The sequence below is a fragment of the Arachis hypogaea genome, chromosome 20 (genome assembly GCF_003086295.3).
Source record: "Arachis hypogaea cultivar Tifrunner chromosome 20, arahy.Tifrunner.gnm2.J5K5, whole genome shotgun sequence".
Lineage (NCBI taxonomy): Eukaryota > Viridiplantae > Streptophyta > Magnoliopsida > Fabales > Fabaceae > Arachis > Arachis hypogaea.
In genome coordinates this window covers 13,595,775-13,621,060 of record NC_092055.1, presented here as the reverse complement: position 1 = coordinate 13,621,060, position 25,286 = coordinate 13,595,775, and the positions used below count along the sequence as shown (strand labels likewise).

The following is a 25,286-nucleotide window of genomic DNA, read 5'->3' as shown; positions in this document are numbered from 1 at the left end:
GATCAACCAATTCTGCAACAGCGTCATGATCCAGGGCACTCCACATCTCATGATTCAATTCAAGTCACAGGGTCTTTTCAGCCACTCCAGACTATTTTTCCACCTCCCCATGTAACACAGGTGGTTGATCTGACGACAGATCCCTCACATCATTCTTCAATAGATACTCAAATACTTGAGTCAAACTCACCGAACAATCGGGCTGCACTCTCTGCAGAAAACCAGGTGGCTCCAGACTCCGACTTTGTTTCTAGAGTTGTTGACACCACCAATTCAGATTCTTCTCAATCTAGGGTCTTAGAGACTCCTCCAAAACTGTCTAGTCCTCCTCAACAGGCTGACTTTCAAACTCCCCCTGGACAAGGATCTGAAACACTGGATGCATCCACCACTCCTACAAGTGCTACATTGGCCAGCCTGATCTCCATTCTAGACCAAGTTATCTAAGAAGATGAAGTATCTGTACCAGTGCCAACACTCCCAAGACCTGCTACATCAAGACCTTCATTCAAATTGAGTGTTGACACTCGAGAATAGCTTCGGTCACTCATAAAGCTCTTGGATCATCCACTTGCCACATGGGTTAATGATACAATTCTTAACCAACTCTTGTCTGATCTTTTAAATTCCTCCTTTGAACTCCCAGCTAACATACCACATTCTGCCTCGATTCAAGAATTCAAGCAACTTCTCAACGAGAGCGTAGCTTTTCAATTTCAATTCCAGGAAACAGAGACTGAGGAAGCTAAGATCAAATCTAATATAGAAGGTTGTATTGCAGCCCTTCGACCAGTCCAAGTTTCCCGTGAGGAATTAGATTTGAGAATTTTTAATGCTATTTCCATTCAAGCTTTTTATGACAAAGAAGAAGCGAAACATGAAGCAGAATTAGCTCAGATTAATGAAAAGCTTGCCAAAATACGTCAGAGACGAGCTACCATAGCCAAACCTCTGGCCACTGCCCAACAAGAACAACAACACCTTATCCAGGAGCTTGTTTCAATTGAGACTAAACGAGAAGAATATGACAAACAACTCGAAAAAATCCAATTTGACAAATTCAAACAAGCTGAGGCACTTTCAACTCTGGACAGCAGAAGGGCAAAGCTGCGCTCCGATTTTAATAAAACTATTGGCACCTTGAATTTCTTTTCATTTTAAGTTTCTCTTTGTGTGACAGTTTTTATCTTTTCTGGACTTGTGCATTTTGAACTCTAATTCTGCCAAAAATAGTATCGCTTCAAGTATTTTCCATTAATCGAGTTAATTACTTTTTCTGACTCGATATCTTTAATCTAATAGGCATTTCCAGAATATGTCCCTATCACTTGAAAATGGCCTTCCCAAGCATGGGACCATTTGCCAAGAAATTTTGATTTCTTTTCCATTGGCAAAATAACTTTCAAAACCAACTCGCCTATATCAAAAGATTTTTCCTTGATTCGATGATTATAACTTCGAGCAATACTTACTTTTTGTCGAACTATATTTTCAAGTGTCAATATTCGCTCTGAATCTAATTCATTCAATTCATCAAATATAGCATTCCAGTAATCATCAACTGGCAAACTACTTTGCTTTGACACCTGGTGCGCAGAAATTGTGATTACACTTTAATTATGTAAAATTCATCGCTCTTTCTTTCCCTGGTAATGGCGCCAAAAACATGATGCCAATACCATGGTTCACAACTTCGCACAACTAACCAGCAAGTGCACTGGGTCGTACAAGTAATACCTTATGTGAGTAAGGATCGAATCCCACGGAGATTATTGGTATGAAGCAAGCTATGGTCACCTTGTAAATCTCAGTCAGGCATATATAAATTGATAATGGTGTTTTCGAATAATAATTAATAAAATAGGGATAGAAATACTTATGTAAATCATTGGTGAGAATTTCAGATAAGCGAATAGAGATGCTTTCGTTTCTCTGAACCTCTGCTTTCCTGCTATCTTCATCCAATCAGTCTTACTCCTTTCCATGGCTGGCTTTATGTGATACATCACCATTGTCAATGGCTACTTTCGGTCTTCTCTCGGGAAAATGATCCAAATGCCCTGTCACGGCACGGCTAATCGTCTGGAGGCATCACCCTTGTCAATGGTTTCATCTTATCCTCTCAGTGAAAATGATCAACGCACCCTGTCACGGCACAGCTATTCATCTGTCGGTTCTCGATCATGCTGGAATAGGATTTACTATCCTTTTGTGTCTGTCACTACGCCCAGCAATCGCGAGTTTGGAGCTCGTCACAGTCATTCAATCATTGAATCCTACTCGAAATACCACAGACAAGGTTTAGACTTTCTGGATTCTCTTGAATGCCGCCATCATTCTTGCTTACACCACGAAGATTCTGATTAAGAGATCTAAGAGATACTCATTCAGTCGAAGGTAGAACGGAAGTGGTTGTTAGGCACGCGTTCATAGGGAATGATGATGATTGTCACGTTCATCACATTCAGGTTGAAGAGCGAATGAATATCTTAGAAGCGAAATAAGATGAATTGAATAGAAAACAGTAGTACTTTGCATTAATCTTTGAGGAACAGCAGAGCTCCACACCTTAATCTATGGAGTGTAGAAACTCTACCGTTGGAAATACATAAGTGATAATGGAGTTCATTGGTCTCGGCCCCAGAGGGGAACCGGAGTAACCAAGACTCTATGATCCGAAGATAAAACTCAGGATGTCTAATACAATAGTAAAATGTCCTATTTATAATAAACTAGCTACTAGGGTTTACAAAAGTAAGTAATTGATGCATAAATCCACTTCCGGGGCCCACTTGGTGTGTGCTTGGGCTGAGCTTTGAGTGTTGCACGTGTAGAGGTCTTTCTTGGAGTTGAACGCCAGCTTTTGTGCCAGTTTGGGCGTTCAACTCTGGTTTTGGCTCCTTTTCTGGCGCTGGACGCCAGATTTGGGCAGAGAGCTGGCGTTGAACGCCAGTTTACGTCGTCTAAACTTGGCCAAAGTATGGACTATTATACATTGCTGGAAAGCCCTGAATGTCTACTTTCCAACGCAATTAGAAGCGCGCCATTTTGAGTTCTGTAGCTCCAGAAAATCCATTTTGAGTGCAGGGAGGTCAGAATCCAACAGCATCAGCAGTCCTTCTTCAACCTCTGAATCTGATTTTTGCTCAAGTCCCTCAATTTCAACCAGAAAATACCTGAAATCATAGAAAAACACACAAACTCATAGTAAAGTCCAAAAATGTGAATTTAGCATAAAAACCAATGAAAACATCCCTAAAAGTAACTAGATTCTACTAAAAACATACTAAAAATAATGTCAAAAAGCGTATAAATTATCCGCTCATCACAACACCAAACTTAAATTGTTGCTTGTCCCTAAGCAACTGAAAATCAAATAGGATAAAAAGAAGAGAATATACTATAAATTCCAAACTATCAATGAAACATAGCTTCAATCATATGAGCGGGACTTATAGCTTTTTGCCTCTTGAATAGTTTTGGCATCTCACTTTATCCATGGATGTTCAGAATGATTGGCATCTATAGGAACTCAGAGTTTAGATAGTATTATTGACTCTCCTAGTTCAGTATGATGATTCTTGAACACAGCTTCTTTATGAGTCTTGGCCGTGGCCCTAAGCACTTTGTTTTCCAGTATTACCACCGGATACATAAATGCCACAGACACATAATTGGGTGAACCTTTTCAGATTGTGACTCAGCTTTGCTAAAGTCCCAAATTAGAGGTGTCCAGGGTTCTTAAGCACACTCTTTTTTTGCTTTGGACCTTGACTTTAACCGCTCAGTCTCAAGTTTTCACTTGACACCTACACGCCACAAGCACATGGTTAGGGACAGCTTGGTTTAGCCGCTTAGACCAGGATTTTATTCCTTTAGGCCCTCCTATCCACTGATGCTCAAAGCCTTGGGATCCTTTTTATTTGCCCTTGCCTTTTGGTTTTAAGGGTTATTGGCTTTTTGCTCTTGCCTCTTGGTTTTAAGAACTTTTGGCTTTTTCTGCTTGCTTTTTTTTTTCTTTCTATTTTTTTTCGCTATTTTTTTTTCTGCAAGCTTTGTTCTTTGCTGCTTTTTCTTGCTTCAAGAATAATTTTTATGATTTTTCAGATTATCAAATAACATGTCTCCTAGTCATCATTCTTTCAAGAGCCAACATATTTAACATTCATGAACAATAACTTCAAAAGACATATGCACACTGTTCAAGCATACATTCAGAAAACAAGAAGCATTGTCACCACATTAATATAATTAAACTAAGTTCAAGGATAAATTCGAAACTCATGTACTTCTTGTTCTTTTGAATTAAAACATTTTTCATTTAAGAGAGGTGATGGATTCATAGGACATTCATAACTTTAAGACATAGTTACTAACTACTAATGATCATGTAATGAAGACACAAATATAGATAAGCACATAACATAGAAAATGAAAAATAGAAGAAACAAGAACAAGGAATGAATCCACCTTAGTGATGGTGGCGTTTCCTTCTTTAGGAACCAATGATGTCCTTGAGCTCTTCTATGTCTCTTCCTTGTCTTTGTTGCTCATCCCTCATTGCTTTTTGATCTTCTCTTATTTCATGGAGAATGATGGAGTGCTCTTGATGTTCCACCCTTAGTTGTCCCATATTGGAACTCAATTCTCCTAGGGAGGTGTTGATTTGCTCCCAATAATTTTGTGGAGGAAAGTGCATTTGAGGCATCTCCGGGATCTCATGGTAATGAGCTTCTTGCGCCTCTTGAGCTCCATGAATGGGCTCTCTTGCTTGCTCCATCTTCTTCTTAGTAATGGGCTTGTCCTCTTTAATGAGGATATCTCCCTCTATGTCAATCCCAGCTGAATTGCATAGGTGGCAAATGAGGTGAGGAAAGGCTAACCTTTTCATAGTGGAGGACTTGTCAGCCACCTTGTAGAGTTCTTGAGGTATAATCTCATGAACTTCCACCTCTTCTCCAATCATGATGCTATGGATCATGATGGCCCGGTCTATAGTAACTTCAGACCGGTTGCTAGTGGGAATGATTGAGCATTGAATGAACTCCAACCATCCTCTAGCTATAGGCTTGAGGTCCAATCTTCTTAGTTGAACTGGCTTGCCTTTGGAGTCAATCTTCCATTGAGCTCCTTCTACACATATGTCCATGAGGACTTGGTCCAACCTCTGATCAAAGTTGACTCTCCTTGTGTAGGGGCATGCGTTCTCTTCCATGTTTGGCAAGTTGAACGCCAACCTCACATTTTCCGGACTAAAATCTAAGTATTTCTCCCGAACCATTGTAACATAGTTCTTTGGATCCGGGTTCTTACTTTGATCATGGTTCTTGGTAATCCATGCATTGGCATAGAACTCTTGAACCATTAGGATGCCGACTTGTTGGATGGGATTTGTTAGAACTTCCCAACCTCTTCTTTGAATTTCATGTCGGATCTCCGGATACTCATTTCTTTTGAGTTTGAAAGGGACCTCAGGGATCACCTTCTTCTTGGCTACAACACCATAGAAGTGGTCTTGATGGGCTTTGGAGATGAACCTTTCCATCTCCCATGACTCGGATGTGGAAGCTTTTGTCTTCCCTTTCCCCTTTCTAGAGGATTCTCCGGTCTTAAGTCCCATCAATGGTAATGGAAAAACAAAAAGCTTATGCTTTTACCACACCAAACTTAGAATTTTGCTCGCCCTCGAGCAATAAAAGAAAGAATAGATGAAGAAGAAGAAGAAATAGAGGAGAGGGTGAGTGGGAAGTGTTTCGGCCATATGGGTGGGTTTGGGTGGGAAATTGGTTTTGAATTTTTGAAGGTAGGTGGAGTTTATGAGGTAGGTTTATGGGGAAGAGTGGATGGATGTGAGTGGTGAAGAGGTGATGGGGAAGAGAGATTGAGGTGATTGGTGAAGGGTTTTTGGGAAAGAGTGTTTATGGGATTGTGTGAAAGAGAGTGGTGAGGGAAGAAGTGAGTGGAGGTAGGTGGGGATCCTGTGGGGTCCACAGATCCTGAGATGATCCTGTGGGGTCCACAGATCCTGAGGTGTCAAGGATTTACATCCCTGCACCCATTAGGCATGTAAAATGCCTTTGCGCACAACTCTGGGCGTTCAACGCCAGGTTGGTGCCCATTTTGGGCGTTCAACGCCCATTTGTTGCCATTTCTGGCGTTGAACGCCAGAACCATGCTTGTTCTGCTATTTTTGATTCCGTTTTCAATTTTTATATTTATTTTGTGACTCCACATGATCATGAACCTAATAAAACATGAAAAACAAAAACAAAATTAGATAAATAAACATTGGGTTGCCTCCCAACAAGCGCTTCTTTAATGTCAATAGCTTGATAGTGGGCTCTCATGGAGCCTCACAGATGTTCAGAGCATTGTTGAGACTCTCCAACACCAAACTTAGAGTTTGGTTGTGGCCTCCCAACACCAAAGTTAGAGTTTGACTGTGGGGGCTTGGGTTGACTCTGCTTTGAGAGAAGCTTTTCATGTTTCTTCTCCATGGTTGCAGAGGGAGATCCTTGAGTTTTAAACACAAGGGAGTCCTCATTACATTAAAGGACTAGTTCACCTCTGTCAACATCAATCACAGCTCTTGCTGTGGCTAGGAAAGGTCTTCCTAGGATGATGGATTCATCCTCTTCCTTTCCAGTATCCAGGACTATGAAATCAGCAGGGATGTAAAGGCCTTCAACCTTTATTAACACGTCCTCTACTTGTCCATAAGCCTATTTTCTTGAATTGTCTGCCATCTCTAATGAGATTTTAGCAGCTTGCACCCCATAGATTCCCAGTTTCTCTATTACAGAGAGGGGCATGAGGTTTATTCCTGAACCAAGGTCACACAGAGCCTTAAAGATCATGGTGCCTATGGTACAAGGTATTATGAACTTTCCAGGATCCTGTCTCTTCTGAGGCAATGTCAGTTGATCCAGATCACTTAGTTCATTGATGAACAAGGGAGGTTCATCTTCCCAAGTTTCAATACCAAATAATTTGGCATTCAGCTTCATGATTGCACCAAGAAACTTGGCAGTTTGCTCTTCAGTAACATCCTCATTCTCTTCAGAAGAGGAATACTCATCAGAGCTCATGAAGGGCATAAGGAGGTTTAATGGAATCTCTATGGTCTCTAGATGAGCCTCAGAGTCCTTTGGTTCCTCAGAGGGAAGCTCCTTATTGATCACTGGACATCCCAGGAGGTCTTCCTCCTTGGGATTCACGTCCTCTCCTCTCCTCACAGGTTCGGCCATGATGCTTATGTCAATGGCCTTGCACTCTCCTTTTAGATTCTCTTCTGTATTGCTTGGGAGAGTACTAGGAGGGATTTCAGTGATCCTTTTACTCAGCTGGCCTACTTGTGCTTCCAGATTTCTAATGGAAGATCTTGTTTCATTCATGAAATTTACAGTGGCCTTAGATAGATCAGAGACTAAGTTTTCTAAATTAGAAGTATTTTGTTCAGAGTTCTCTGTCTATTACTGAGTGGATGATGGAAAAGGTTTATTATTGTTAAACCTGTTTCTTCCACCATTATTAAAGCCTTGTTGAGGCTTTTGATCCTTCCATGAGAAATTTGGATGATTTCTCCATGATGAGTTATAGGTGTTTCCATAAGGTTCACCTAAGTAATTCACCTCTGCTATTGCAGAGTTCTCAGGATCATAAGCTTCTTCTTCATAAGAAGCCTCTTGAGTACTGTTGGATGCAGCTTGCACTCCATTCAGACTCTGAGAAATCATATTGACTTGCTGAGTCAATATTTTATTCTGAGCCAATATGGCATTCAGAGTATCAACTTCAAGAACTCCTTTCTTCATAGGCGTCTCGTTACTCACAGGATTCCTCTCAGAAGTGTACATGAACTGGTTATTAGCAACCATGTCAATGAGTTCTTGAGCTTCTGCAGGCGTTTTCTTTAGGTGAATGGATCCACCTGCAGAAGTATCCAATGACATCTTAGCTAATTCAGATAAACCATCATAGAATATATCCAGGATGGTCCATTCTGAAAGCATGTCAGAAGGACACTTTTTGGTCAGCTGTTTGTATCTTTCCCAAGCTTCATAGAGGGATTCACCATCTTTTTGTTTGAAGGTTTGAACATCCACTCTAAGCTTGCTCAGCTTTTGAGGAGGAAAGAACTTGGCTAAGAAAGCCGTGACCAGCTTATCCCAAGAGTTCAGGCTATCTCTAGGTTGCGAATCCAACCATATTCTAGCTCTGTCTCTTACAGCAAAAGGGAAAAGCATGAGCCTGTAGACTTCAGGATCTACTCCATTAGTCTTAACAGTATCACATATCTGCAAGAATTCAGTTAAGAACTGAAAAGGATCTTCAGATGGAAGTCCATGAAACTTGCAGTTCTGCTGCATCAGAGAAACTAATTGAGGTTTCAGCTCAAAGTTGTTTGCTTCAATGGCAGGAATGGAGATGCTTCTTCCATGTAAATTGGAATTAGGTGCAGTAAAGTCACCAAGCATTCTCCTTGCATTATTATTATTATTTTCGGCTGCCATCTCCTCTTCTTGTTCGAAAATTCCTGACAGGTGCTTGCTGGATAGTTGTAATTTAGCTTTTCTTAATTTTCTCTTCAGAGTCCTTTCAGGTTCTGGATCTGCCTCAACAAGAATATTCTTGTCCTTGCTCCTGCTCATATGACAAAGAAGAGGGCACAGAAAAATAATAATAATAGGGATCCTTTTTACCACAGTATAGAGGTTCCCTTTAGGTGAGTGGAAGAAAAGGAGAAGAAAAGAGAGAGAGGGAATTTTCGAAAATTATTTTTGAAAAATGGTTAGTGATTTTTAAAAATAGTTTTGAAAAAGGTTAGTAGTTTTTCGAAAATTCAAATAAAAAAATAATTAGTTAATTAAAAAGAAATTTTTGAAAAAGGGGGAGGATATTTTCGAAAATTAGAGAGAGAGTTAGTTAGGTAGTTTTGAAAAAGATAAGAAACAAACAAAAAGTTAGTTAGTTAGTTGAAACAAATTTTGAAAAATCAATTTTGAAAAGATAAGAAGATAGGAAGTTAGAAAAGATATTTTTGAAATCATATTTTGAAAAAAGATAAGATAAGGAGATATTTTTGAAAAGATATGATTGAAATTAGTTTTGAAAAAGATTTGATTTTTTAAGATCACAATTAATGACTTGATTCACAAGAAATCACAAGATATGATTCTAAAACTTAAAGTTTGAATCTTTCTTAATAAGCAAGTAACAAACTTGAAATTTTGAATTAAAACATTAATTGTTATTGTTATTTTCGAAAATTTTGATGTAAATTTAAGAAAAAGATTTTTGAAAAATATTTTTGGAATTTTCAAAAATAACTAAGAACTTTGAAAAAGATTTGATTTTTGAAAAATATTTTGAAAAAGATGAGATTTTTAAATTGAAAATTTGATTTGACTCATAAAAACAACTAGATTTTTAAAAATTTTTGAAAAAGTCAAATCTAATTTTCGAAATTTTAAGAGAGAAAAAGGGAAAGATATTTTTTTTAATTTTTAAATTTTTTAATAATGAGAGAGAAAAACAAGTAAAATGATGCAATGCATGAAATTTTTAGATCAAAACAATGAATGCATGCAAGAATGCTATGAATGTCAAGATGAACACCAAGAACACTATGAAGATCATGATGAACATCAAGAACACATTTTTGAAAAAATTTTTAATGCAAGAAAAACATGCAAGACACCAAACTTAGAATTCTTTAATGCTTAGACACTAAGAATTCAAGAATGCATATGAAAAACAAGAAAAGACACAAAACATGCAAATGCAAAGATCAAACAAGAAGACTTACCAAGAACAACTTGAAGATCATGAAGAACACTATGAATGCATGAAAATTTTCGAAAAATACAAGATGCACATGCAATTGACACCAAACTTATAACATGACTCAAGACTCAAACAAGAAACAGAAAAATATTTTTGATTTTTATGATTTTCTGATTTTTTTGTATTTTTATTTTGAAATTTTCGAAAATCATTTTGAAAAAGAAAAAATAAGGATTCCAAAAATTTTTAATATGAATTCCAGGAATCTTGCCATGTTAGTCTAAAGCTTCAGTCCAGGAATTAGACATGGCTCACTAGCCAGCCAAGCTTTAGCAAGATATCAGAATATACTGCTCATTACTTATCAAATATGTAACTTGCCTCTATGCTAATGGTTTGGAAGCTTCAGTCCAAAATAATTTAGACATGGCTTTGCAGCCAGCCAGGCTTCACATGCTTCATGAAACACTAGAATTCATTCTTAAAAATTTTGAAATTAAAAAAAAATTTTGAAAACATTTTTATTTTAAAATTTTTTTCAAAAACAAAGGAGAAATTTTGAAATATTTTTGAAAAATTTTTGAAAAGAAAACAAAAGGAAAATTACCTAATCTGAGCAACAGGATGAACCGTTAGTTGTCCATACTCGAACAATCCCCGGCAACGGCGCCAAAAACTTGGTGTTGTTGCCGGATCCAAACTTGGCACTGATGTTACCGGACCAAAAGCTTGTCGAAAACTCAAACAATCCCCGGCAACGGCGCCAAAAACTTGGTGCGCAGAAATTGTGATTACACTTTAATTATGTAAAATTCATCACTCTTTCTTTCCCTGGTAATGGCGCCAAAAATATGATGCCAATACCATGGTTCACAACTTCGCACAACTAACCAGCAAGTGCACTGGGTCGTCCAAGTAATACCTTACGTGAGTAAGGGTCAAATCCCACGGAGATTGTTGGTATGAAGCAAGCTATGGTCACCTTGTAAATCTCAGTCAGGCAGATATAAATTGATAATGGTGTTTTCGAATAATAATTAATAAAATAGGGATAGAAATACTTATGTAAATCATTGGTGAGAATTTCAGATAAGCGAATAGAGATGCTTTCGTTCCTCTGAACCTCTGCTTTCCTGCTATCTTCATCCAATCAGTCTTACTCCTTTCCATGGCTGGCTTTATGTGATACATCACCATTGTCAATGGCTACTTTCGGTCTTCTCTCGGGAAAATGATCCAAATGCCCTGTCACGGCACGGCTAATCGTCTGGAGGCATCACCCTTGTCAATGGTTTCATCTTATCCTCTCAGTGAAAATGATCAACGCACCCTGTCACGGCACGGCTATTCATCTGTCGGTTCTCGATCATGCTGGAATAGGATTTACTATCCTTTTGCGTCTGTCACTACGCCCAGCAATCGCGAGTTTGGAGCTCGTCACAGTCATTCAATCATTGAATCCTACTCGGAATACCACAGACAAGGTTTAGACTTTCCGGATTCTCTTGAATGCCGCCATCATTCTAGCTTACACCACGAAGATTCTGATTAAGAGATCTAAGAGATACTCATTCAGTCGAAGGTAGAATGGAAGTGGTTGTCAGGCACGCGTTCATAGGGAATGATGATGATTGTCACGTTCATCACATTCAGGTTGAAGAGCGAATGAATATCTTAGAAGCGAAATAAGATGAATTGAATAGAAAATAGTAGTACTTTGCATTAATCTTTGAGGAACAGCAGAGCTCCACACCTTAATCTATGGAGTGTAGAAACTCTACCGTTGGAAATACATAAGTGATAATGGTGTTCATTGGTCTCGGCCCCAGAGGGGAACCGGAGTAACCAATACTCTATGATCCGAAGATAAAACTCAGGATGTCTAATACAATAGTGAAATGTCCTATTTATAATAAACTAGCTACTAGGGTTTACAAAAGTAAGTAATTGATGCATAAATCCACTTCTGGGGCCCACTTGGTGTGTGCTTGGGCTGAGCTTTGAGTGTTGCACTTGTAGAGGTCCTTCTTGGAGTTGAACGCCAGCTTTTGTGCCAGTTTGGGCGTTCAACTCTGGTTTTGGCTCCTTTTCTGGCGCTGGATGCCAGATTTGGGCAGAGAGCTGGCGTTGAACGCCAGTTTGCATCATCTAAACTTGGCCAAAGTATGGACTATTATACATTGCTGGAAAGCCCTGGATGTCTACTTTCCAACGCAATTGGAAGCGTGCCATTTTGAGTTCTGTAGCTCCAGAAAATCCATTTTGAGTGCAGGGAGGTCAGAATCCAACAGCATCAGCAGTCCTTCTTCAACCTCTGAATCTGATTTTTGCTCAAGTCCCTCAATTTCAGCCAGAAAATACCTGAAATCACAGAAAAACACACAAACTCATAGTAAAGTCCAGAAATGTGAATTTAGCATAAAAACCAATGAAAACATCCCTAAAAGTAACTAGATTCTACTAAAAATATACTAAAAACAATGTCAAAAAGCATATAAATTATCCGCTCATCAACACCCTCAAAGTATTTAAATTAATTTCTAATGGCAACACCGCATCATGGCCATAAACTAATTTATAGGGTGAAGTACCCGTTAACCTTCTCGGTGAATTCCGGTAAGCCCATAATACCTGGCTTAAAGTTTCATGACATGTTCGAGGCTTATTTTCGATGTGCTTTTTTATCAAACTTATCAGGATCTTATTTGCTGCCTTTACTTGCCCATTAGCCTGCGCATAATAAGGAGTTGAAGTAACCATATTGATACTCCTCAAAGTTGCAAAATTTTTAATTCGCTGATCAGTAAACATCGTTCTTTGATCAGTACTTAATGTTTGAGGAATTCCAAATCGATGGATAATATGTTCCTCAATAAAGTCTATTATTTCACCTTGACCAATTTCTATTAGGGGAACTGCTTCAACCTATTTTGTGAAATAATTAATTGCTACCAAGATAAACTTGTGTTGTTTTGATGAAGGAGGGTGAATTATCCCAATTAAATCTAAAGTCCAACCTCTAAACGGTCATGGTTTTATTATCGAATGCAACTCAGACGCTGGGATATGTTGTATCAAACCATGTTTCTGACATTCCTGACATGCCTTTGCATAATCAATACATTTTTTTATCATAGATGGCCAATACACAGGATTGCGATATAACACTGGTGCACGAAATTGTGATTGTTCATTCCCCAGCAACGACGCCAAAAACTTGGTATGCACGTTCATAATCTCAGCTCTTTGTCACAACTCCGCACAACTAACCAGCAAGTGCACTGGGTCGTCCAAGTAATAAACTTTACGTGAGTAAGGGTCGATCCCACGGAGATTGTCGGCTTGAAGCAAGCTATGGTCATCTTGTAAATCTCAGTCAGGCAGATTCAAACGGTTATGGAGATTTGATAATTAAACTATAAATAAAATATAAAATAAGATAGAGATACTTATGTAATTCATTGGTGAGAATTTTAGATAAGCATGTGGAGATGCTTTGCTCCTTCTGAATCTCTGCTTTCCTACTGCCTTCATTCAATCATTCATACTCCTTTCCATGGCAAGCTGTATGTTGGGCATCACCGTTGTCAATGGCTGCTTCCCGTCCTCTCAGTGAAAATGGTCCAAATGCGCTGTCACCGCACGGCTAATCATCTGTCGGTTCTCGATCATGTTGGAATAGGATCCATTGATCCTTTTGCGTCTGTCACTACGCCCAACACTCGCGAGTTTGAAGCTCGTCACAGTCATCCCTTCCCAGATCCTACTCGGAATACCACAGACAAGGTTTAGACTTTCCGGATCTCAGGAATGGCCGCCAATATTTCTAGCTTATACCACGAAGACTCCGATCTTTTAGAATGGAGGCTAAGAGATACACGCTCGATCTAAGGTAGAACGGAAGTGGTTGCCAGGCACGCGTTCATAGGTTGAGAATAGTGATGAGTGTTACGGATCATCATATTCATCATGTTGAAGTGCAAGCGGATATCTTAGAATAGGAATAAGCTTGAATTGAATAGAAAAACAATAGTACTTTGCATTAATTCATAAGGAGCAGCAGAGCTCCACACCTTAATCTATGAGGTGTAGAAACTCCACCGTTGAAAATTACATAAGTGAAAGTGGTCCAGGCATGGCCGAATGGCCAGCCCCCTAAACGTGATCAATGATCAAAAGTGATACAAAGATAATCTCAAAAATGATCAAAAGATGTGAAATAAATCACTAAAAGTAATTTTTATACTAAACTAGTAGCTAGGGTTACAGAAAATAAGTAATTGATGCAGAAATCCACTTCCGGGCCCACTTGGTGTGTGCTTGGGCTGAGCATTGAGCTTTCATGTGTAATACTCTTTCTGGAGTTAAACGCCATGTTGTAGCCTGTTTCTGGCGTTTAACTTCAGAATAGGACAGGAAGTTGGCGTTTGAATGCCAGTTTGCGTCGTCAAAACTCGAGAAAAGTATGGACTATTATATATTTCTGGAAAGTTCTGGATGTCTACTTTCCAACTCAATTGAGAGCGCGCTAATTGGGTTTCTGTAGCTCCAGAAAATCCACTTCGAGTGTAGGGAGGTCAGAATCCAACAGCATCTGCAGTCCTTCTTCAGCCTCTGAATCAGATTTTTGCTCAAGTCCCTCAATTTCAGCCAGAAATTACCTGAAATCACAGAAAAACACACAAACTCATAGTGAAGTCCAGAAATGTGATTTTTATTTAAAAACTAATAAAAATATACTAAAAACTAACTAAATCATACTAAAAACTACTTAAAAACAATGCCAAAAAGCGTATAAATTATCCGCTCATCACAACACCAAACTTAAATTTTTGCTTGTCCCCAAGCAACTGAAAATCAAATAGGATAAAAAGAAGAGAATATAATATAAATTCCAAACTATCAATGAAACTTAGCTCCAATTAGATGAGTGGGACTAGTAGCTTTTTGCCTCTGAACAGTTTTGGCATCTCACTTTATCCTTTGAAGTTCAGAATGATTGGCATCTATAGGAACTCAGCATTTAGATAGTGTTATTGATTCTCCTAGTTCAGTATGTTGATTCTTGAACACAGCTACTTTATGAGTCTTGGCCGTGGCCCTAAGCACTTTGTGTTCCAATATTACCACCGAATACATAAATGCCACAGACACATAACTAGGTGAACCTTTTCAGATTGTGACTCAGCTTTGCTAGAGTCCCCAATTAGAGGTGTCCAGGGTTCTTAAGCACACTCTTTTTGCTTTGGATCACGACTCTAACCGCTCAGTCTCAAGCTTTTCACTTGACACTTCACGCCACAAGCACATGGTTAGGGACAGCTTGGTTTAGCCGCTTAGGCCAGAATTTTATTCCTTTAGGCCCTCCTATCCATTAATGCTCAAAGCCTTGGATCCTTTTTACCCTTGCCTTTTGGTTTAAAGAGCTATTGGCTTTTTCTGCTTGCTTTTCTTTTTCTCTTTTTTCTTTTATTTTCGCCATTTTTTTTCGCAAGCTTTGTTCTTCACTGCTTTTTCTTGCTTCAAGAATCAATTTTATGATTTTTCAGATCATCAACAATATTTCTCCTTTTTCATCATTCTTTCAAGAGCCAACAATTTTAACATTCATAAATAGCAAATTCAAAAGACATATGCACTGTTCAAGCATTCATTCAGAAAACAAAAAGTATTGTCACCACATCAAAATAATTAAACTAATTTTAAGGATGAATTCGAAATCATGTACTTGTTCTTTTATTTTTAGAACGTTTTTCCTTTAAGAGAGGTGATGGATTCATAGGACATTCATAGCTTTAAGACATAGACACTTAAACACTTATGATCATATAGTAAAGACACAAACATAAACAAAACATAAGGCTCAAAAATCAAAAAACACAAAAATTAAATAGACAAGGAGATTAAGGAACGGGTCCACCTTAGTGAGGGTGGCGTCTTATTCCTCTTGAAGAACCAATGGTGTTCTTGAGCTCCTCTATGTCTCTTCCTTGCCTTTGTTGCTCCTCTCTCATGGCTCTTTGATCTTCTCTAATCTCATGGAGAATGATGGAATGCTCTTGGTGCTCCACCCTTAGTTGTCCCATGTTGGAACTTAATTCTCCTAGGGAGGTGTTGATTTGCTCCCAATAGTTTTGTGGAGGAAGGTGCATCCCTTGAGGCATCTCAGGAATTTCATGATGAGGAATTTCCTCATGCTCTTGCTGAGGTCCATGAGTGGGCTCTCTTGTTTGCTCCATCCTTTTTTTAGTGATGGGCTTGTCCTCATCAATGAGGATGTCTCCCTCTATGTCAATTCCAGCTGAATTGCAGAGGTGGCAAATGAGGTGAGGAAAGGCTAACCTTGCCAAAGTGGAGGACTTGTTAGCCACCTTGTAGAGTTCTTGAGGTATAATCTCATGAACTTCCACTTCCTCCCTAATCATGATACTATGGATCATGATGGCCCGATCTATAGTAACTTCAGACCGGTTGCTAGTAGGAATGATAGAGCGTTGGATGAACTCCAACCATCCTCTAGCCACGGGCTTAAGGTCATACCTTCTCAATTGAACTGGCTTGCCTCTTGAGTCAATTTTCCATTGAGCTCCTTCCACACATATGTCCATGAGGACTTAGTCCAACCTTTGATCAAAGTTGACCCTTCTAGTGTAGGGGCGTGCATTTTCTTGCATCATTGGCAAGTTGAACGCCAACCTTACATTTTCCGGACTGAAATCTAAGTATTTCCCCCGAACCATTGTAAGCCAATTCTTTGGGTTTGGGTTCATACTTTGATCATGGTTCCTAGTGATCCATGCGTTTGCATAGAACTCTTGAACCATTAAAATTCCGACTTGTTGAATAGGATTGGAGAGAACTTCCCATCCTCTTCTTCTAATCTCTTGTCGGATCTCCAGATATTCGCCCTTTTTGAGCTTAAAAGGGACCTCAGGGATCACCTTTTTCTTGGCCACAACTTCATAGAAGTGGTCTTGATGGACCTTTGAGATGAATCTCTCCATCTCCCATGACTCAGAGGTGGAAGCAATTGCCTTTCCTTTCTTCTTTCTTGAGGTTTCTCTGGCCTTAGGTGCCATTAATGATTATGGAAAAACAAAAAGCAATGCTTTTACCACACCAAACTTAAAAGGTTTGCTCGTCCTCGAGCAAAAGAAGAAGGAAAATAGTAAAAGAAGAAAATGGAGGAGATGGATGGAAAGTGTGTATTCGGCCAAGGGGGAAAGAAGTGTTTGTGATGTGTGAAAATGAGGTAGTGTTGAGGGGTTTATATAGGGGTGGGGGAAGGGTTAGGTTTTGTGTATTAGGGTTGGGTTTTGGGAGGGAAAGGATTTTGAATTTGGAGGTAGGTGGAGTTTTTGGGGAAGAGTGGATGGATGTGATTGGTAAAGGGTATTTGGGGAAGAGTGTTATGAAAGAGTGTGAAGAGGAGAGAAGAAGAGGTGGGATAGGTGGGGATCCTGTGGGGTCCACAGCTCCTGAGGGGCCAAGGACTTAGCATCCCTGCCCCCATTTAGGTGTGCAAAACGCCCCTAGAGTGCACTTCTGGCGTTAAACGCCAGGTTGCTACTTGTTTCTGGCATTTAACGCCAGCTTTTCTCCCATTCTTGGCATTAAACGCCAAGTATATGCTCTGTTCTGGCGTTAAACGCCAGTCTGGTGCCTGTTTCTGGCGTTAAACACCAGCTTGGTGCTTCTTTCTGGCGTTAAATACCAGTCTAATGCTTCTTACTGGCGTTTAAATGCCAGTAAGCTCTTCCTCCAGGGTGAGCTATTTTTAATGCTTTTTTTCATTCTGTTTTTTTTTTTCAGTTGTTTTTGTGACTTCACATGATCATCAACCTAAAGAAAACATAAAATAGGAATAAAAAATAAATAGATATAATTAAGTAACATTGGGTTGCCTCCCAACAAGCACTTCTTTAATGTCAATAGCTTGATAGTGAGCTCTCATGGAGCCTCACAGATAATCAGAGCAGTGTTATGGCCTCTCAACACCAAACTTAGAGCTTGGTTGGGGCCTCCCAACACCAAACTTAGAGTTTGAATTTGGGGGTTTTGTTTGACTCTGTATTGAGAGAAGCTTTTCATGCTTCTTCTCCATGGTTACAGAAGAAGAACTTTGAGTCTTGAATACAAGGTAGTCCTCATTCAACTGAAGGACCAACTCTCCTCTGTCAACATCAATCACAGCTTTTCCTGTGGCTAGGAAGGGTCTGCCAAGGATGATGGATTCATCCTCATCCTTCCCAGTGTCTAGGATTATGAAATCAGCAGGGATGTAAAGACTTTTAACCTTCACTAGCACGTCCTCTACTAGTCCATAAGCCTGTTTCATGGATTTGTCTGCCATCTCTAATGAGATTCTTGCAGCTTGTACCTCAAAGATTTCCAGTTTCTCCATTACAGAGAGTAGCATGAGGTTTATCCCTGACCCCAGGTCACACAGAGCTTTTTCAAAGGTCATGGTGCCTATGGTACAAGGTATGAAGAATTTTCCGGGATCCGGTTTCTTCTAAGGTAATGTCTACCTCATTAATGCACTCATTTCATTGGTGAATAAGGCGGGTTCATCCTCCCAAGTCTTAGTACCAAATAACTTAGCATTCAGCTTCATGATTGCTCCTAGATACTTAGCAACTTGCTCTTCAATAGTGTCTTCATCCTCTTCAGAGGAAGAATAGTCATCAGAGCTCATGAATGGTAGAAGGAAGTTCAATGGGATCTCTATGGTCTCTGTATGAGCCTCAGATTCCTTTGGTTCCTCAAAGGGAAACTCCTTTCTGTCCAGAGGACGTCCCATGAGTCTTTTCTCACTGGGACTCACGTCCTCCTCACTCTCTCCAGGTTCGGCCATGTTGGTCATGGTTATGGCCTTGCACTCTCTTTTGGGATTTTCTTCTGTATTGCTTGGGAGAGTACTGGGAGGAGTTTCAGTAATCTTCTTACTCAGCTGACCCACCTGTACCTCTAAATTTCTAATGGAGGATATTGTTTCATTCATGAAACTTAGTGTGGTCTTGGATAGATCAGAGACCATGGTTGTCAGGCCAGAATGGCTCTGTTCAGAATTCTCTGTCTGTTGTTGAGAAGATGATGAAAAAGGTTTGCTATTGCTAAATCTATTTCTTCCACCATTATTATTGAAGCCTTGTTGAGGCTTCTGTTGATCCTTCCAAGAGAGATTTGGATGATTTCTCCATGAAGGATTATAGGTGTTTCCATAGGGTTCTCCCATGTAATTCCCATTGCAGGGTTCTCAGGATCATAAGCTTCTTCTTCAGAAGATGCTTCTTTAGTACTGTTGGATGCAGCTTGCAATCCATTCAGACTCTGAGAAATCATATTGACTTGCTGAGTCAATATTTTGTTCTGAGCCAATATGGCATTCAGAGTATCAATTTCAAAAACTCCCTTCTTCTGAGGCGTCCCATTGTTCACAGGATTCCTTTCAGAGGTGTACATAAACTGGTTATTTACAACCATTTCAATGAGTTCCTGAGCTTCTGCAGGGGTTTTCAGATGAAGAGATCCTCCTGTAGAATGGTCCAATGACATTTTTGACAACTCAGACAGACCATCATAGAATATACATATGATGCTCCATTATGGAAGCATGTCAGTAGGACACCTTTTGATCAGTTGCTTATATCTTTCCCAAGCTTCATAGAGGGACTCTCCTTCCTTCTGTCTGAAGGTTTGGATTTCCACTCTAACCTTGCTCATCTTTTGAGGTGGAAAGAATTTGGCCAAGAAAGCACTGACCAGCTTATCCCAAGAGTTCAGGCTTTCCTTAGGTTGTGAATCCAACCATGTTCTAGCTCTGTCTTTTACAGCAAAAGGGAAAAACATAAGCCTATAGACCTCGGTATCAACTCTATTGGTCTTGATAGTGTCACAGATTTGCAAGAATTCAGCTAAAAACTGATGCGGATCTTTCATTGGAAGTCCATGAAACTTACAATTCTGCTGCATTAGAGAAACTAATTGAGGCTTAAGCTCAAAGTTGTTTGCTCCAATTGTAGGAATTGAGATGCTTCTTCCATAGAAGTTAGAAGAGGGTGCAATAAAGTCACCAAGCATCTTCCTTGCATCTCCACCATTGTTATTAGGTTCGGCCATGTCTCCTTCTTTTTCGAAAATTTCTGTCAGATCTTCTCCAGAGGGTTGTGCCTTAGCTTCCCTTAGCTTCCTCTTCAGAGTCCTTTCTGGTTCAGGGTCAGCTTCAACAAGAATGTTCTTATCCTTGTTCCTGCTCATATGAAAAAGAAGAGAACAGAAAAGAAGAGGAATCCTCTATGTCACAGTATAGAGATTCTTTTATGTGAGTAGAAGAAGAGAAGAATAGAAAAAGGAGAAAAGAGGAACTCGAACACAGAGGAGAAGAGGTGGTTCGAATTATGAGTAAAAGAGAAGTGTTAGTAGATAAATAAATAAATAGAAAGAAATGAGAGGGGGAAGAATTCGAAAATTAAATAAAATAAAATAAAAATATTTTTGTTTTTATTTTAAATATTAGTTACAATTCGAAATTTAAAAGAAGAGATAAAATAAAATTTGAAAACTAAATGAAGTAATTAAATAAAAAGAGATTTTTGAAAATATTGTTAGTGATTTTCGAAAATTGGAGAGAGAAAAGTAGTTAGATGGTTTTGAAAAAGATAAGAAATTTAAAAATCAAACAAAAAGTTAAGTGGTTAATTGAAAAAGATTTGAAAATCAAATTTGAAAAGATAGGAAGTTAGAAAAGATTTTGAAAATTGATTTTTGAAAAAGATATGATTGAAAATCATTTTGCAAAAGATTTGAAAAAGAAATTTAAAAAGTTTTGATTTTTGAAATTAAAGTTGATTACTTGACTAACAAGAAACTAAAAGATATGATTCTAAAATTTAAAGATTGAACCTTTCTTAATGGACAAGTAACAAACTTTAAAATTTTTTTGAATCAATCACATTAATTGTTAGTAAAGATTTTGAAATTATGAAATGAAATTAAGAAAAAGATTTTGAAAATCATTTTTAAAATTTTCGAAAATCATAAAAGAAAAAATGAAGAAGATTTGATTTTTGAAAAAGATAGAATTTTTAAATTGAAAATTTGATTTGACTCATAAGAAACAACTAGATTTTAAAAATTTTTGAAAAAGTCAACTCAAATATTCGAATTTTATGAGAAGAATAAGGGAAAGATATTTTTTTGATTTTTTTGAATTTTAATGAAGAAAGAAAAAAAAACACAAAAAAGACACAAGACATAAAAATTATGAATCAAAACAAGAAAAATATGCAAGAACACTTTGAATGTCAAGATGAACACCAAGAACACTTTGAAGATCATGATGAACATCAAGAACATATTTTTGAAAATTTTTAAGAAAAGACACACATGCAAGACACCAAACTTAGAAATTTTTAATGTTTAGACACTAACAAATTGAAAATGCATATGAAAAATAAGATAAGACATAACATGAAAATGTAAAGATTAAACAAAGAAAATCATCAAGAACAACTTGAAGGTTATGAAGAACATCATGCATGGGTTTTCGAAAATTTAAAGAAAAGTTACAAAGATGCAATTGACACCAAACTTACAATTTGACACTCTACTCAAAGATGAAACACAAAATTCTTTTTGGTTTTATGATTTTATTAATTTTTTTTTGTTTTGGATTTTTTCGAAAATTATTAAGGATTTCAAAATTTTTAATGAGAATTCCAGGAATCATGCAATGTCAGCTTGAAACTCTGGTCCAGGAATTAGACATGGCTTACTAGCCAGCCAAGCTTTCAGTGAAAGCTCCAGTCCAAAACACTAGACATGGCCAATGGCCAGCCAAGCTTCAGCAGAACATTACATACAACAGCTAAATTGCTAAGAAAGACAAAGAAGCTCTTCTAAGGATAGTTGAAACCTCGGTCCAAAAAATTAGACATGGCTTAACAGCCAGCCAGGATTCAATATATCTCATGAAACTCTAGAATTCCTTCTTAAAAATTCTGAAGAACATAGAATAATTTAATTTTTTTGAAAATAAAAATAATAAAAACAAAAACTTAAAATTAAAATAAAATTACCTAATCTGAGCAACAAGATGAACCGTCAGTTGTCCAAACTCGAACAATCCCCGGCAATGGCGCCAAAAACTTGGTGCACGAAATCGTGATTGTTCATTCCCCAGCAACGGCGCCAAAAACTTGGTACGCACGTTCATAATCTCAGATCTTTGTCACAACTCCACACAACTAACCAGAAAGTGCATTGGGTCGTCCAAGTAATAAACCTTACGTGAGTAAGGGTCGATCCCACGGAGATTGTCGGCTTGAAGCAAGCTATGGTCATCTTGTAAATCTCAGTCAGGCGGATTCAAATGGTTATGGAGATTTGATAATTAAACTATAAATAAAATATAAAATAAGATAGAGATACTTATGTAATTCATTGGTGAGAATTTTAGATAAGCATGTGGAGATGCTTTGCTCCTTCTGAATCTCTGCTTTCCTACTGCCTTCATTCAATCATTCATACTCCTTTCCATGGCAAGCTGTATGTTGGGCATGACCGTTGTCAATGGCTACTTCCCGTCTTCTCAGTGAAAATGGTCCAAATGCACTGTCACCGCACGGCTAATCATCTGTCGGTTCTCGATCATGTTGGAATAGGATCCATTGATCCTTTTGCGTCTGTCATTACACCCAACAGTCGCGAGTTTGAAGCTCATCACAATCATCCCTTCCCAGATCCTACTCGGAATACCACAGACAATGTTTAGACTATCCGGATCTCAGGAATGGCCGCCAATAATTCTAGCTTATACCACGAAGACTCCGATCTTTCGGAATGGAGGCTAAGAGATACACGCTCGATCTAAGGTAGAACGGAAGTGGTTGTCAGGCACGCGTTCATAGGTTGAGAATAGTGATGAGTGTCACGGATCATCATATTCATCATGTTAAAGTGCAAGCGACTATCTTAGAATAGGAATAAGCTTGAATTGAATAGAAAAACAATAGTACTTTGCATTAATTCATGAGGAGCAGCAGAGCTCCACACCTTAATCTATGAGGTGTAGAAACTCCACCGTTGAAAATTACATAAGTGAAAGTGGTCCAGGCATGGCTGAATGGCCAGCCCCCCTAAACGTGATCAATGATCAAAAGTGATACAAAGATAATCTCAAAATGATCAAAAGATGTGAAATAAATCACTAAAAGTAGTTTCTATACTAAACTAGTAGCTAGGGTTACAGAAAATAGGTAATTAATGCAGAAATCCACTTCCGGGCCCACTTGGTGTGTGCTTGGGCTGAGCATTGAGTTTTCATGTGTAGAGACTCTTTTTGGAGTTAAACGCCAGGTTGTAGCCTGTTTCTGGCGTTTAACTTCAGAATAGGACAGGAAGTTGGCGTTTGAACGCCAGTTTGCGTCGTCAAAACTCGAGTAAAGTATGGACTATTATATATTGCTGGAAAGCCCTGGATGTCCACTTTCCAACGCAATTGAGAGCGTGCCAATTGGTTTTCTTTAGCTTCAAAAAATCCACTTCGAGTACAGGGAGGTCATAATCCAACAGCATCTGCAGTCCTTCTTCAGCCTCTGAATCAGATTTTTGCTCAAGTCCCTCAATTTCAGCCAGAAATTACCTAAAATCACAGAAAAATACATAAACTCATAGTGAAGTCCAGAAATGTGATTTTTATTTAAAAACTAATAAAAATATACTAAAAACTAACTAAATCATACTAAAAACTACTTAAAAACAATGCCAAAAAGCGTATAAATTATCCGCTCATCAAACACCCATTTCATGTTCTTTCTAGCTTGATGGGCACCACATATCCCATTATGGACCTCACCCAAAGCAATGCTCTGATCATCTTGGCCTAAACATCTCAACAAACTCCCATCGATCCCTTTCGTATACAATTCATCAGCCATTAAAACAAAATTTATTGCTTGCAATTTTATCTTTCTATCGTTTGGAGTATTAGGATCCTTTAAATACTGAGCAATAGGCTTTCTCCAGTCAGAATCCTCCCATTCATCCATACACAAAATTTCTCTTTCACTCGCAGGCACTAATATTTGACAGATACAAGACAACTTTTGAAGTATTTCTGGACCGATTCTATATTTCGAAGCAATCTGAGCTAATTCATTAGCAATTTCATTATGGATCCTGGGGATGTGAACTAAAGAAACTTTTTGAAAGGAAGTTAATAATTCCCAAGCAGTAGTTAAATATGCCTGTAACTTCTCATTATTGCATTTAAACTCTTTGGATAACTGCTTTAAAACTAACTGAGAATCCCCAAATATTTGAACTTCCAAAGCCCCTTTACCGATTAGTATTTCGAGACCCAAAATTAAAGCTTCATACTCCGCCATATTATTCAAACAAGGATATTTTAGTTCAAAAAAGAATTTTGATGGAATTTCCTCTAGCGAGACAATAAAAATTCCAACCTCTGCGCCATCTTTATGCTTGGATCCATCAAAATATAGCTTCCAATAATCGACCTCAATTTCGATTACATTTGCCCCCTGGTCATTCAGATTCTTCGAATTATCTACAAAAAAATCTGCAATGACCTAACCTTTTACAGCCTTGGCTGGTACATATTGTAAATCAAATTCTGTCAAAGCCAGCAACCATTTTCCTAAATGCCCCCGCAACATTGAAAAACCTAACATATATTTAATAAGATCGGTTTGTGCTATAACTTTTACCGATTTAGCCACCTTATAACACTTTAACTTCACACAGGCATAATATAAAGACAAACACAATTTTTCTATCGGGGAATACCTTATTTCGATATCAGTTAGAACTCGACTAAGGTAATAGACGGCCCGTTCATGCCCGTTTTCATCATCTTGGGCTAACATACACCCAATTGTGCTAACATTCACCATAATCAGAGCCTTAGACAAATAAGCCTTAATCGAATCAAATGCTAATTGATGCTCATTTGTCCATCCGAACTGTGAGTCATTCTTTAACTTTACCAAAGGGGCAAACACCCGAGTTCGATCAGAAAGATTCGAAATGGATCTTTGAAGATAATTCACCTTGCCCAAAAAGGACTGCACTTCTTTTTTTGATTTGAGTGCAGATAATGCCAATATTGCATCTGCTTTATTTTTATCAATTGCAATTCCTTTTTTATGAACAACGAAGCCTAAAAAAATTCCAGCCGATACACCAAAAGCACATTTTAAAGGATTCATTTTTAATCCCTTCTTCCTCATGGTAACAAATGCCTTTCTCAAGTGGTCGATGTGTTGACTCACCGAAATCGATTTGACCATGACGTCATCAATATAAACTTCCATAAATTTTCCAATAAACTCATGGAAAATAGCATTCATTGTTCGCTGATATGTTGCACCAGTATTTTTCAAACCAAAAGGCATAACACCCACTCATAAGTGCCTAACACCCCAGGACAACGAAAAGTAGTTTTGGACATGTCATCTTCCGCATTGAAGATCTGG

At 38.3% G+C, this 25,286-nt stretch overlaps 1 protein-coding gene and 1 non-coding gene across 2 annotated transcripts; one reads left to right on the top strand and one right to left on the bottom strand.

Moving 5' to 3' along the window:
- Positions 1-1,295: 1,295 nt before the first annotated feature.
- Positions 1,296-24,176, bottom strand: LOC140182956 (uncharacterized). The gene is made up of 2 exons (XM_072230937.1): positions 24,036-24,176; positions 1,296-1,586 (listed from the first exon to the last, which is right to left on the bottom strand). Exons 1-2 carry the CDS (start codon positions 24,174-24,176, stop codon positions 1,296-1,298), a joined length of 432 nt encoding a protein of 143 aa, XP_072087038.1.
- Positions 8,007-8,114, top strand: LOC112787948 (small nucleolar RNA R71). Its single transcript, XR_003195335.1, has one exon. It is a non-coding gene; the product is annotated as a small nucleolar RNA R71 (small nucleolar RNA).
- Positions 24,177-25,286: the final 1,110 nt, after the last annotated feature.